At 45.0% G+C, this 15,251-nt stretch overlaps 1 protein-coding gene across 2 annotated transcripts; it reads left to right on the top strand.

The window, feature by feature from the left end:
• Positions 1-3,444: 3,444 nt before the first annotated feature.
• On the top strand, positions 3,445-15,028 carry gpr137ba (G protein-coupled receptor 137Ba). Of its 2 annotated transcripts, XM_029701885.1 has the most exons (8): positions 3,453-4,018; positions 4,172-4,396; positions 6,069-6,118; positions 7,681-7,903; positions 8,850-8,999; positions 10,674-10,802; positions 11,813-11,934; positions 14,288-15,028. In XM_029701885.1, exons 1-8 carry the CDS (start codon positions 4,007-4,009, stop codon positions 14,355-14,357), a joined length of 981 nt encoding a protein of 326 aa, XP_029557745.1. In that variant the 5' UTR covers positions 3,453-4,006; the 3' UTR covers positions 14,358-15,028. The 2 variants fall into 2 exon arrangements, with proteins under 2 accessions (XP_029557744.1, XP_029557745.1); XM_029701884.1 differs by having other exon boundaries at positions 3,445-4,396.
• The last annotated feature ends 223 nt before the right edge of the window (positions 15,029-15,251 follow it).

Below are 15,251 nucleotides of genomic sequence, written 5' to 3'. Positions count from 1 at the left end.
GCTGGTAAAAACATGGCTGGTATATGTTTTTTAATCTAACTGCCCCAGTGGCTGGTAAAAACATGACTGGTATATGTTTTTTAATCTAACTGCCCCAGTGGCTGGTAAAAACATGGCTGGTATATGTTTTTTAATCTAACTGCCCCAGTGGCTGGTAAAAACATGACTGGTATATGTTTTTTAATCTAACTGCCCCAGTGGCTGGTAAAAACATGGCTGGTATATGTTTTTTAATCTAACTGCCCCAGTGGCTGGTAAAAACATGGCTGGTATATGTTTTTTAATCTAACTGCCCCAGTGGCTGGTAAAAACATGACTGGTATATGTTTTTTAATCTAACTGCCCCAGTGGCTGGTAAAAACATGACTGGTATATGTTTTTTAATCTAACTGCCCCAGTGGCTGGTAAAAACATGACTGGTAAATGTTTTTTAATCTAACTGCCCCAGTGGCTGGTATACAAAACAGTTCGTTTTAGGCCGTGAATAGGGCCCTTTTATAGCAGTGCACATGCATACACACACATGATAACATACGCACTATACACACACGTACACATGGATTTTGTATAGTAAATATGTGGTAGTGGAATAGGGCCCTGAAGGCACACACTTAATGTGTTGTGAAATCTGTTTTGAATTTATTGTAATGTTTTTAAAATTGTATAACTGACTTAATTTTGCCGGACTCCAGGAAGAGTAGCTGCTGCCTTGGCAGGAACTAATGGGGATCCATAATAAGCCCCAGGAAGAGTAGCTGCTGCCTTGGCAGGAACTAATGGGGATCCATAATAAACCCCAGGAAGAGTAGCTGCTGCCTTGGCAGGAACTAATGGGGATCCATAATAAACCCCAGGAAGAGTAGCTGCTGCCTTGGCAGGAACTAATGGGGATCCATAATAAACCCCAGGAAGAGTAGCTGCTGCCTTGGCAGGAACTAATGGGGATCCATAATAAACCCCATTAAGAGTAGCTGCTGCCTTGGCAGGAACTAATGAGGATCCATAATAAGCCCCAGGAAGAGCATCTGCTGCCTTGGCAAGAACTAATGGGGATCCATAATAAACCCGAGGAAGAGTAGCTGCTGCCTTGGCAGGAACTAATGGGGATCCATAATAAACCTCAGGAAGAGTAGCTGCTGCCTTGACAAGAACTAATGAGGATCCATAATAAACCCCAGGAAGAGTAGCTGCTGTCTTGGCAGGAACTAATGGGGATCCATAATAAACCCCAGGAAGAGTAGCTGCTGCCTTGGCAGGAACTAATGGGGATCCATAATAAACCCGAGGAAGAGTAGCTGCTGTCTTGGCAGGAACTAAAGGGGATCCATAATAAACCCCAGGAAGAGTAGCTGCTGCCTTGGCAGGAACTAATGGGGATCCTTAATAAATACAATTACAAAAAATACAAAGGGAAGAAAGTGCCAATTGGTAGGGAGACCTTGAGTGTCTATACGAGCACAGGAAAATTAATGACCAGGGTCTCTTTCCTGCTGTCTGTCGTCTGAGCGATGAACGTTTCTGAGACAGTAAACATTTACTGACCGAGTCAAAGGTCATTTGAACTGACCTCTAGACCATGATTGTCCTGACATTCTCATGCCCCTGTTGTCCTGTGACACGAAAATATACCAACCATAACAAACCCTGCCCCTGCTAGCGTTCTGTACTCTCTGGACAGCCCAAAGCACTCTGGGTTGGAGAGAGATCCTCCCGCTAATGTCCACCAACACAATCCCTTGGTCCGAATTCCCTTAACCATGCTCCTGGTCATGCCTCTGGAATTCATTTGGCCGGTTTCCCGGACACATATTAAGTCTAGTCCTGGAGAGCAGCTTAGACTGAGTCAGTACAGAACCCTGAAAAGAAAATAGGTTATATGTAATGAATGTTCTACTGCAACCACAATAGAACCTGAATCACACAAACAGAGAGACATAAGAGCACAACAAATACATGTTTGGTTGGCTTTGTGAAACAAAATATTATCTTCATGCTCATAAAGCCATCCGATCTGGGGTGTGTCCAATATGGCACCCTATTCCCTATGGGCCTTGGTCAAAAGGCACCCTATTCCCTATGGGCCTTGGTCAAATAGCACCATATTCCTTATGGGCCTTGGTCAAATAGCACCCTATTCCTTATGGGCCTTGGTCAAATAGCTCCCTATTCCCTATGGGCCTTGGTCAAATAGCACCCTATTCCTTATGGGCCTTGGTCAAATAGCACCCTATTCCCTATGGGCCTTGGTCAAATAGCACCCTATTCCTTATGGGCCTTGGTCAAATAGCACCCTATTCCTTATGGGCCTTGGTCAAATAGCACACTATTCCTTATGGGCCTTGGTCAAATAGCACCCTATTCCTTATGGGCCTTGGGCAAAAGGCACCCTATTCCTTATGGGCCTTGGTCAAATAGCACCCTATTCCCTATGGGCCTTGGTCAAATAGCACCCTATTCCATATGGGCCTTGGTCAAATAGCACCCTATTCCTTATGGGCCTTGGTCAAATAGCACCCTATTCCCTATGGGCCTTGGTCAAATAGCTCCCTATTCCCTATGGGCCTTGGTCAAATAGCACCCTATTCCTTATGGGCCTTGGTCAAATAGCTCCCTATTCCTTATGGTCCTTGGTCAAATAGCACCCTATTCCTTATGGGCCTTGGTCAAAAGGCACCCTATTCCCTATGGGCCTTGGTCAAATAGCACCCTATTCCTTATGGGCCTTGGTCAAATAGCACCCTATTCTTTGTGGGCCTTGGTCAAATAGCACCCTATTCCGTATGGGCCTTGGTCAAATAGCACCCTATTCCTTATGGGCCTTGGTCAAATAGCACCCTATACCTTATGGGCCTTGGTCAAATAGCACCCTATTCCGTATGGGCCTTGGTCAAATAGCACCCTATTCCCTATGGGCCCTGGCCAAATGGCACCCTATTCCCTATGGGCCTTGGTCAAATAGCACCCTATTCCATATGGGCCTTGGCAAAATGGCACCCTATTACCTATGGGCCTTGGTCAAAAGTAGAACACTATAAAGGGAATAGAGTGCCATTTGGTTTGCAGCCCTGATCTGAGTTGAAGCTAGCTGAGCTGGGCAGCTCCAGTCCCAGGGGAGTTCAGTCAGTCAGTGGCAGGAAGTTCCAGTCCCAGGGGACTTCAGTCAGTCAGTGGCGGGAAGCTCCAGTCCCAGGGGACTTCAGTCAGTCAGTGGAGGGAAGCTCCAGTCCAGGGGAGTTCAGTCGGTTAGTGGTGGGAAGCTCCAGTCCAGGGTTAAAGGTACAGTAGCCTGCGTCAGCTGAGTACGTAGCGTATAGCGTAATGAACTAGGGAATGGATTGCCCTCTTCCTCTCTCCCCTCCTCTCTTCTCTCTCTAAGCTCAAAGTCCAGCACAGCCTACTGTACAGTAACTGTAGCTTCCTGCCCACAGACCCAGCCTCCAGCCTGTCGCCTGACAAACACCTCATTCTCAACACAGATCATGTGCCTCAGTGTTCAGCCACTGGCTCGGCTCTCCTCTCCCTGCTGCAGGAAGTCTAGCTTGTTATTCTTTATACCCCCTCCTCCACCTCTCCTCTTCTCCTCCATTCGCCCTCCATTATTTTCTTTCCTCTTTAGAGCCTGACACCCCCATTCACTCACACCATTTCTCTCTGCGCAATCGCTCTCTCTGCCTCCTGCTCTGTCAGGCGAAAGAGAGAGAGAGAGAGAGCTGTGTCTGTGTTGTCATGCTGTAGCCCAGGCTGAAAGAGAGAGAGAGAGACAGAGTACAGCTCGTGAGAGGAGGAACAGTCACTACAGTGCACCGAAGGAGAGGAAGAGGAGGACGAAAGAAGAGAAGGAAAGGAAAGGAGAGGCCCCCACTGTGGCTAGGAGATCCAGGGGCAGCCAAGTGAGAACCATCCAGGGAAAACCCTGGTAAAACCAGCCAGGGAGAGAAGAAGAGGCCCCCACTGTACCTAGGAGATCCAGGGAAAACCCTGGTAAAACCAGCCAAGCCAAGCAGTCATGGAGACCCAGGTGAGGGATCTATCCCTCCTGTCTCCCCTGGGTACCAACGAGTCCCTCCCTCCCCCCACCCTGACCCCGGCCGTACCCCCTTACGTGAAGCTAGGTCTCACTGTGGTCTACACTGTCTTCTACTCCTTGCTATTCCTCTTCATCTATCTACAGCTGTGGATGGTGCTGCGCTACAAACACAAGAGGTTCAGCTACCAGACAGCGTTTCTCTTCCTGTGTCTGCTGTGGGCTGCGTTGAGGGCCGTCCTCTTCTCCTTTTACTTCAGAAACTTTGTGACAGCCAACACACTGGGACCATTCCCCTTCTGGCTGCTCTACTGTTGCCCTGTCTGCCTTCAGTTTTTCACCCTCAGCCTCATGAACCTCTATTTTGTACAGGTGAGTGTCTGTGTTAGCACAGGTGAGTGTCTGTCTTAGCACAGGTGAGATTAGCACAGTTGAGTTTCTCTGTTAGCACATGTGAATGTAGTCCATGTGAAATAGCTAGCGAGTTAACTAATTCTGAAGAATTGTATTATGGGCCATAAAAGCACGGAGATAGTGTCCAATGCTTGTATACTTCGCATTTTGGCAGATGTAGTAAGACATCCGGGAACTTTTGCATACTAATTATATCCATACTATGACTAATAAGCATACGATATAGTACATACTCATTTTACGTCACAAATAGTACGGTTAGTGCGTTACTATGCGTATTTGAACACAGTTCATGCCTCTCTGAGAGGTAAGGGGTCAGAGGTCAGGGGATGAAGGCCACCATTTTGCACAGCAGTCAGACACAGACGCCGGAGCAGAGAGCTGCAACATAGTTGTGTCTAGTTTATGATTTGTTTAAAGCATGGCCTGTGAAACGCTCCATAAACTGAATTAGACTGCAGAACACTTTACTACTCGTCATTGTGCTCGCCTGCTCAGACTGGAGTCCTATTGTGTCTAAAGGACCTGCTCAGACTGGAGACGTTTGGTGGGAGAGAAAGAGAGTTGGGATGAGATGTTTGGTGGGATAGAAAGAGAGTTGGGATGAGATGTTTGGTGGGAGAGAAAGAGAGTTGGGATGAGATGTTTGGTGGGAGAGAAAGAGAGTTGGGATGAGATGTTTGGTGGGAGAGAAAGAGAGTTGGGATGAGATGTTTGGTGGGAGAGAAAGAGAGTTGGGATGAGACGTTTGGTGGGAGAGAAAGAGAGTTGGGATGAGACGTTTGGTGGGATAGAAAGAGAGTTGGGATGAGATGTTTGGTGGGAGAGAAAGAGAGCTGGGATGAGATGTTTGGTGGGAGAGAAAGAGAGTTGGGATGAGACGTTTGGTGGGAGAGAAAGAGAGTTGGGATGAGACGTTTGGTGGGATAGAAAGAGAGTTGGGATGAGACGTTTGGTGGGATAGAAAGATAGTTGGGATGAGATGTTTGGTGGGAGAGAAAGAGAGTTGGGATGAGATGTTTGGTGGGAGAGAAAGAGAGTTGGGATGAGATGTTTGGTGGGAGAGAAAGAGAGTTGGGATGAGATGTTTGGTGGGAGAGAAAGAGAGTTGGGATGAGACGTTTGATGGGAGAGAAAGAGAGTTGGGATGAGACGTTTGGTGGGAGAGAAAGAGAGTTGGGATGAGACGTTTGGTGGGAGAGAAAAAGAGTTGGGATGAGATGTTTGGTGGGAGAGAAAGAGAGTTGGGATGAGATGTTTGGTGGGAGAGAAAGAGAGTTGGGATGAGACGTTTGGTGGGAGAGAAAGAGAGGTAGTTTGAAGACCAGTAACATGTTTCACTCCTACAACAGAAGCGTTACTTGTATCAGTCAGTGGACCCAGCAGGTGTCAGTCAGATGCCAACTGGTACTACTATGATGCCTAGCAACTGTAGCTTACGGCCATTCTACCTCTATGAACTCAGCTATTCTGAACCCAGAGGTTTCAAAGGAACGTTTGGTGTCTTTAGGACAGAGAGAAAACAGAAGTGAGAAAGGCTTGTTTTTTCAACCCTTTCAGCAGAGAAACACAGAACATGTGATACAGTAGAATATATGGGAGGTTTAAAGGACATTTTGTCTTTCTACAGGTTGTGTTCAAGGCAAAATCGAAATATGCACCAGAGCTTCTGAAATACAGGTACAATTTAATAAACACTAAGCACCATTCAACATACAATAATGTTCCATCCTAACTACACTATATATGCTAAAGTATGTGGACACCCCCTCTAAATTACTGGATTCGACTATTTCAGCCACACCGGTTGCTGACAGGTGTATAAAATCGAGCACACAGCCATGCAATCTCCATAGACAAACATTGGCAGTAGAATGGCCTTACTGAAAAGCTCAGTGACTTTCAACGTGGCACCATCATAGGATGCCACCTTTCCAACAAGTCAGTTTGTCAAATTTCTGCCCTGCTAGAGCTGTAAGTGCTGCTTTGTGAAGTGGAAACATCTAGGAGCAACAACGGCTCAGCCACGAAGTGGTAGGCCACACAAGCTCATAGAACGCGATGCTGAGTACTGAAGTACGTAGCCCGTAAAAATCGTCTGTCCTCGGTTGCAACACTCACTACTTAGTCCCAAACTGCCTCTGGAAGCTTCATGAAATGGTTTTCCATGGCCGAGCAGCCGCACACAAGCCTAAGATCACCATGTGCAATGCCAAGCGTCGGCTGGGGTGGTGTAAAGCACACCGCCATTGGACTCTGGAGCAGTGGAAACGCGTTCTCTTGAGTGATGAATCACGCTTCACCCTCTGGCAGTCCGACAGACAAATCTGGATTTGGCAGATGCCAGGAGAACGCAACCTGCCCCAATGCAAAGTGCCAACTGTAAAGTTTGGTGGAGGAGGAATAATGGTCTTGGGCTGTTTTTCATGGTTCGGGCCCCTTAGTTCCAGTGAAGCGAAATCTTAACGCTACAACATACAATGACATTCTAGACAATTCTGTGTCAACAGTTTGGGGAAGGCCCTTTCCTGTTTCAGCATGACAATGCCTCCGTGCACAAAGCAAGGTCTATACAGAAATGGTTAGTTGAGATTGGTGTGGAAGAACTTGACTGGCCTGCACAGATCCCTGACCTCAACCCTATCGAACACCTTTGGTAAGAATTGGAACGCTGACTGCGAGCCAGGCCTAATTGCCCAACGTCAGTGCCCTAATGCTCTTGTGCACTAATGGAAGCAAGTCCCCGCAGCAATCTAGTGGAAAGTCTTCCCAGAAGAGTGGAGGCTGTTATAGCAGCAATGTTCCAACATCTAGTGGAAAGCCTTCCCAGAAGAGTGGAGGCTGTTATAGCAGCAAAGGGGGGACCAACTCCATATTAATGCCCATGATTTTGGAATGAGATGTTCGACAGGCAGGTGTCCACATACTTTTGTTCATGTACTGTATCAATATTGATGCAGAGCTGTTTGGTAATGTAGAACTGTACTATTCCGTACTCTATAGTCCCACTGTCCTCTGTCTTCTGAACCTTACTGTTACATACTTTCTAGTCCCACTGTCCTCTGTCTTCTGCTCTGCTTCCTCTTTGGAGTTTAGGCTGGGTTACTGTAAAGCATTTGGTGACAACTACTGATGCAAAAGGGCATTATCAATCAATCAATCAATTTGATTGATTGTGACCTCTACACCCGTCCTTCACCTTTGACCTCTGACCTCTAACAATTTTACTTCCTGTCCCCCAGGTTACCCCTGTACCTCCTCTTTCTGTCCATCAGTATGATCTTCCTGGTAGTAAACCTGACCTGTGCCCTGCTAGTGAGGATGAGCACCACAAAGGCCCAGACCATTGTACTGATCAGAGTAGCCATCAACGATACGCTGTTTGTCCTGTGCGCCATCTCCCTCTCCCTCTGCCTCTACAAGATCGCAAAGATGTCCCTGGCTAATATCTACCTGGAGTCCAAGGTAAGAGATGTACACACACAACAACCCTTGGTTTAAATACATGTGTATTTGAGTATCTGGTATTTAAAATACTAGTTTTGTGTGTTTTTGAGTATCTGGTATTTAAAATACTTGTTTTGTGTATTTCTAAATACACATCCCAAAACAAGTACTTTTATTGAGTATTTGAACGGTTACGTATCTGTAAAAACAAAATAGTATTTTCAAAGACTTATTTCAAATACTATTTTCAAATCAAATCAAATCAAATTTTATTGGTCACACACACATGGTTAGCAGATGTCATTGCGGGTGTAGCGTAATACACAGTGAAACACAGTGTGCCATCACAGCAACAAGATTTGTGACCTGTTGCCACAAGAAAAGGGCAACCAGTGAAGAACAAACACCATTGTAAATACAACCCGTGTTTATGCTTATTTATTTTCCCTTTTGTACTTTAACTATTTGCACATCGTTACAACACTGTATATATACATAATATGACATTTGAAATGTCTTTATTCTTTTGGAACTTCTGTGAGTGTAATGTTTACTGTTCATGGTTATATTTCACTTTTGTATATTATCTACCTCACTTGCTTTGGCAATGTAAACATGTTTCCCATGCCAATAAAGCCCCTTGAATTGAATTGAATTGAGAGGGATTCCTGAGTGCACTTGCTTACACCATGATGAGTGCCTGCCCTGTGCCCTGCTGAGTGTGCTGCTGTAGGCAACGGCTGTGTGAGCATCGAGAATCAAATGACAAAGTCGGGTAGTTATTTTGTTACTGACGAGTACTAGCTTCGCTAACCTGGGTTCCAGATTCGTTGGTACTGTCTCGCCCACTTGTTGAGGACCACAGGAAGATGTCAGGACAGCACAAACAGCTCTGGGACCAGGTTCTATGATCCACACAAAGCTAAAACTACTGCTATCTGAGACTGTGTGTTTTATTTCCCAGGGAACCTCATTGTGCCAGGTGACAGCTATAGGAGTCACGGTTACCCTGCTGTACACATCCAGAGCCTGTTACAACTTGCTGGTTCTGGCCCTCACCAACATTAAGAGCATCAACTCTTTCGACTACGACTGGTACAATGTATCTGACCAGGTAATAATGTACGACATGTGTCTTTCCTGGTCCAGGGGACCAAAAGGGTGCACATTTTTGTTAGTCCCCTATCACGACACATATAATTACACTAATCAAGGTTGAAGGAGGCCTAGTGGTTTATAACTGAAAGGACGTTGATTCGAATCCCCGAGCAGACTACATGAAAAATCTGTTGATGTGTCCTTGAGCAAGGCACTTAAACCTAATTGCTCCTGTAAGTCGCTCTGGATAAGACATTTAAGCGTGTTAACCCTCGCTGCCGGCCCAGACGGCATCCTGAGCCTCGTCCTCAGACCAGCTGGCTGGAGTGTTTACAGACATATTACATCTCTCCCTATCCCAGTCTGTTGTCCCCACATGCTTCAACATCTCTCCCTATCCCAGTCTGTTGTCCCCACATGCTTCAACATCTCTCCCTATCCCAGTCTGTTGTCCCCACATGCTTCAACATCTCTCCCTATCCCAGTCTGTTGTCCCCACATGCTTCAACATCTCTCCCTATCCCAGTCTGTTGTCCCCACATGCTTTAAGATCTCTCCCTATCCCAGTCTGTTGTCCCCACATGCTTCAACATCTCTCCCTATCCCAGTCTGTTGTCCCCACATGCTTCAACATCTCTCCCTATCCCAGTCTGTTGTCCCCACATGCTTCAACATCTCTCCCTATCCCAGTCTGTTGTCCCCACATGCTTCAAGATGGCCACCATTGTTCCTGTTCCCAATAAAGTGAAGGAAACTTAACTAAATGACTGTCACCTTCAGTCATCGTGAAGTTTGAGAGGCTAGTTAAGGACCACATCGCCTTTACCTTACTCAGCAACCTAGACCAAACGTCTTAAAGCCTCTCAGAGTAGGACTGCTGGTCTAGGATCAGGTCTTAAAGCCTCTCTGAGTAGGAGTGCTGGTCTAGGATCAGGTCTTAAAGCCTCTCTGAGTAGGAGTGCTGGTCTAGGATCAGGTCTTAAAGACTCTCAGAGTAGGAGTGCTGGTCTAGGATCAGGTCTTAAATCCTCTCTGAGTAGGAGTGCTGGTCTAGGATCAGGTCTTCCCTGGCCATAATCCTATTCATTATGATCTAAAAGGGAAAACTGGTCCTAGATCACAACTCCTATATTCTGAGACAATTCATGTTAAACGCTGCATATGTAATTAATGTTAAATGCTGCATATGTAATTCATGTTAAACGCTGCATATGTAATTCATGTTAAACGCTGCATATGTAATACATGTTAAACGCTGCATATGTAATTCATGTTAAACGCTGCATATGTAATTCATGTTAAACGCTGCATATGTAATTCATGTTAAACGCTGCATATGTAATTCATGTTAAACGCTGCATATGTAATTCATGTTAAACGCTGCATATGTAATTCATGTTAAACGCTGCATATGTCGACTCACCTTACCTTGACATTTCTATCTCGGAATCTGTAGCGATCCAGACTGAATAGAGGAAGCCCTTAGTTTATATAGGATCCAGACTGAATAGAGGAAGCCCTTAGTTTATGTAGGATCCAGACTGAATAGAGGAAGCCCTTAGTTTATATAGGATCCAGACTGAATAGAGGAAGCCCTTAGTTTATATAGGATGTTGTGGTTGACTGTGTTTATACTGAGCATATTTTACTTCAGACTCTAAAATTACATGCTGTCTGTGTGGTGTCTCAGGCAGACCTGCAGTCGACCCTGGGGGACGCGGGGTACATTGTGTTTGGGGTGATTCTGTTTGTCTGGGAGCTGCTGCCTACCTCTCTGGTCGTTTACTTCTTCAGGGTCCGACAGCCTAACCAGGACAAGGTGAGGAGTGTGTGTGTGTGTGTGTGTGTGCGTGCATGCGTGCCGATGACATGGATGTTGATTAGGCAGATCCTCGTTGGGTTAAATGTGGAAGACACGTAATGGTTCAACTGAGTAGGTTTCCCCTTTCCCAATACAACTTTACTGTTCATTGGTTAAAACGGAAACGTGTCTTCTGTCTTTCCCAATACGTACACACACTACACACTCACACACATATAAACAAACAAATGTTGAGAGGACCAGGATCGCAGCAGAGCAGGGCCCCTGGATGGACAGCAATTTTCTTGATCTCCTTGTGTAACCGATGTGAAATGGCTAGTTAGTTAGCGGTGGTGCGCGCTAATAGCGTTTCAATCAGTGACGTCACTCGCTCTGAGACTTGAAGTAGGGTTTCCCCTTGCGTTGCAAGGGCCGCGGCTTTTGTGGCGCGATGGGTAACGATGCTTCGTGGGTGTCAGTTGTTGATGTGTGCAAGGGTCCCTGGTTCGAGCCCAGGTTGGGGCGAAGAGAGGGATGGAACCTACACTGTTACACTTGCAACTGCTTTGCTCAAGGGCACAATGGCAGGAGAGGGTTTACTGTGAACTGTACTATCCAGGGTTGGGGTCAATTACAGTTAAATGCCAGTCAGGAAGTACACTGAAGTTCTAATTCCAATGTTCTTCAATGCTTTTCAATAAGACAAAATGTGGAATTGGAATTGAAATAGGTTTACTTACTGAAATGGAATTGACCCCAACCCTGGTACTATCCACTGACTCTAGGGGCTGGTTTCCCGGACACAGATTAATCCTAGTTAGACTAAAAAGCATGTTCAATGTAAATTCTTCATTTAGTGTGATTTTAGTCTAATACTAGGTGTGATTTGTGTCTGGGAAAGTGTGGGTTTAGTATCATAGGAATTGGACTGATATCTGGTTTTGTTGTTGGACTGATATCTGGTTTTGTTGTTGGACTGATATCTGGTTTTGTTGTTGGACTGATATCTGGTTTTGTTTTGTCTCCAGAGTGGGATGGGACTCCCAGGACACGTCTTCTCGTCCAGGGCCTATTTCTTTGACAACCCTCGACGTTATGACAGCGATGACGACCTGGTATGGAGCATCATCCCTCAGAATGTACAAACCAGGTACATAAACAACACACAGACAATCAATCAATCAATCAAATTTTATTTGTCACATGCGCCGAATGCAACAGGTGTAGACCTGACCGGGAAATGCTGACTTACGACTCGTTAACCAACAATGCAGTTTTAAGACAAATAAGAGTAACAAAATAAAAAAACATCTAAATAAACTCAAATTTAAAGGGTGGCTAATCTAAAATGTAAAATATATTTGGATTTGTTTAACACTTTTTTGGTTACAACATGATTGTGTTATTTCATAGTTTTGATGTCTTCACTATTATTCTACAATGTAGAAAATGGTAAAAATAAAGACAAACCCTTGAATGAGTAGGTGTTCTAAAACTTTGGACTGGTAGTGTGTATATATATATAATATATTAGTCCAAACATGGATGTACTAACTACAGATTGCCCCTTTAAGTCTATCAGAAGTGTGTGAGTTTGATCATGTGTCCATTAGGCCTATGGATTTATTTTTATCTGTCACGATCACTGTCCTCGAACTCCCTGTCATAAATAAGTCAAGGCGCAGCGTGCCGGTAATTCCACATCCTTTATTTAGAAGTGAAACAGAACAAAACAATAAACATAAAGAAACGTGACATTCTGTGTCTGCTCAAAGGCAGCTACACAAAAACAAGACCCCACAACTCAAGGAGGGAAAAAGGGCTGCCTAAGTATGGTTCCCAATCAGAGACAACGATAGACAGCTGCCTCTGATTGGAAAACATACCTGGCCAAAACATAGAAACAAAACACATAGAATGCCCACCCCATGTCACACCCTGACCTAACTAAACAGAGAAAAACAGCTCTCTCAGGTCAGGGCGTGACATTATCAGCATGAATTAGATTGAGCAATAAAAACCCCACTTTTCCATAGGCTGGAATCCTCAATATGCATCTGTTGCAAGAGCACATTTTTCACTGGCTGTCCACTGGTTTCAAAAACACTGATTAATAGGCAGCTTAAACTTATTAAATTTAACCATTATTGGGTTCAAATACACACTTAGATTTGTGAACAGCCATCCACAACAACCACAATCTGTAAGGCGCAAATAGCTAAATGAGAGAGCAGCAGTGTGATTCACATCAATGCACTATGTAGATTTGTAAGTCGCTCTGGATAAGAGCGTCTGCTAAATGACGTAAATGTAGATATCAATAATAAGTGATATCCATATCACCGTAGACTACACCACTGCTGTCATCCTTACCTCCAAGCTTTTATTCAAGTTGGATAATCTTTGGATGCCGACAGCACCATTGGAAGACATAGCTTGGACTGTAGCCTACAGTGGTTAGAGCGTTGGGCGGCAGGTAGCCTAGTGGTTAGAGCGTTGGGCGGCAGGTAGCCTAGTGGTTAGAGCGTTGGGGCGGCAGGTAGCTTAGTGGTTAGAGCGTTGGGGCAGCAGGTAGCCTAGTGGTTAGAGCATTGGGCGGCAGGTAGCCTAGTGGTTAGAGCGTTGGGCGGCAGGTAGCCTAGTGGTTAGAGCGTTGGGCGGCAGGTAGCCTAGTGGTTAGAGCGTCGGGTGGCAGGTAGGCTAGTGGTTAGAGCGTTGGGCGGCAGGTAGCTTAGTGGTTAGAGAGTTGGGCGGCAGGTAGCCTAGTGGTTAGAGCGTTGGGTGGCAGGTAGCCTAGTGGTTAGAGCGTTGGGCGGCAGGTAGCCTAGTGGTTAGAGCGTTGGGGCGGCAAGTAGCCTAGTGGTTAGAGCGTTGGGCGGCAGGTAGCCTAGTGGTTAGAGCGTTGAGAGTGAGTCTAGGGTTTCTGGGATAATGCTGTTGATGTGAGCCATGACCAGCCTTGCAAAACACTTCCTGGCTACAGACGTGAGTGCTACGGGTCTGTAGTCATTTAGGCAGGTTACCTTAGTGTTCTTGGGCACAGGGACTATGGTGGTCTGCTTGAAACATGTTGGTATTACAGACTCGGTCAGCCAGTTGATCAGCACATGCTCTGAGTACACATCCTGGCAATCCTTCTGGTCAAGTGGCCTTGTGAATGTTTAAAGGTCTTACTCACATTGGCTATGGAGCGCGTGATCACACAGTCACACACCAGGGACATTAAAAACACAGACAACCAGGTAAACACAAATACACACATGCCGCTGTCAGGTATTACACGTTTTAATATCGAAGTCAGGACCGTGACATGCCAGTGGAGAAGCAAGGACCAGGCTTTCCAATAGAGCTAGATACATACTGACACCGCATCTCAATTAGTAGCAGATCTGATCTAGGATCAGATCTCCCCTGTCCATCTTTTTCATCTTACAGAACTCCTACTGTGAGACTTTGTGAATATGGGCCCAGGAATGTAATGTTTGTTTTGTCTTTGTCCTCAGTTTGACAGCAGACAGCTATGATTGCAGCAGCAGCACAGCCCTGCCCCCAGAGGAGCTCAACCCTTATTGAAGACTCCCTCTATTGGCCCTGAAACGTATTTAAGAGCTCTGATTGGTCCGGAACTTTTACAGGAGCTCCTATTGGTCCGGAGTTCTTTTTTAAAGTCTTCCTGTTGGCCCTGTTTCTTTTTTTGCACACGCCTACACTGATGACCTCACACCCGAGGGCCTCGGATCGAGACACGGGGGTGAACATCATCATGGACTTTATTCATTCTATTTTCTACTATTTTGATAAATAAAGTCTTAAGTAAAAAAGTTCAACATATTTTCTTAAGGGTAGTAAGTATTGAGATGATGATCTATACATAACATACAAACAAATATGAATATGTAGAAAGGTTTATAATCAAGGTGTACAACATTGGCAGCTAAGAGCTGAATTGCAGTGTACAGTCCATCTGAATATGCATTATCTTAATCCACTATTTTAAAAACATGTTTAGAAGCCAACATGACGTATGCAATAATTCATATACAGGTATTTCCTAATCTTGTATGTAATATGTATCCATTTATATTCTCAATGTCTCCTTTTCATGTTTTTAACACAAGCAGCTAAAATGGTTCATAGGTATTAGTTATCTTTGCTGAGGGAGGAGATGTACTGTACATGTGTTGTGGTCTTTACAATCCTCTCTCACATTGGAGTCTCCATAATAAAAACTATTTTATAAAACACCTTGATTGTGCTTTAGGACAGTGTGGTGGAACATTCTAATTCTATGGGTGGAACACATTCTAATTCTATAGGTGGAACACATTCTAATTCTATAGGTGCAACACATTCTAAATCTATAGGTGCAACACATTCTAAATCTATAGGTGCAACACATTCTAATTCTATATGTGCAACACATTCTAATTCTATATGTGCAACACATTCTAATTCTATAGGTGCAAC

Source organism: Salmo trutta, chromosome 2 (assembly GCF_901001165.1).
Source record: "Salmo trutta chromosome 2, fSalTru1.1, whole genome shotgun sequence".
Classification (NCBI taxonomy): Eukaryota; Metazoa; Chordata; class Actinopteri; order Salmoniformes; family Salmonidae; genus Salmo; species Salmo trutta.
This window is presented reverse-complemented; position numbering and strand designations above follow the sequence as displayed.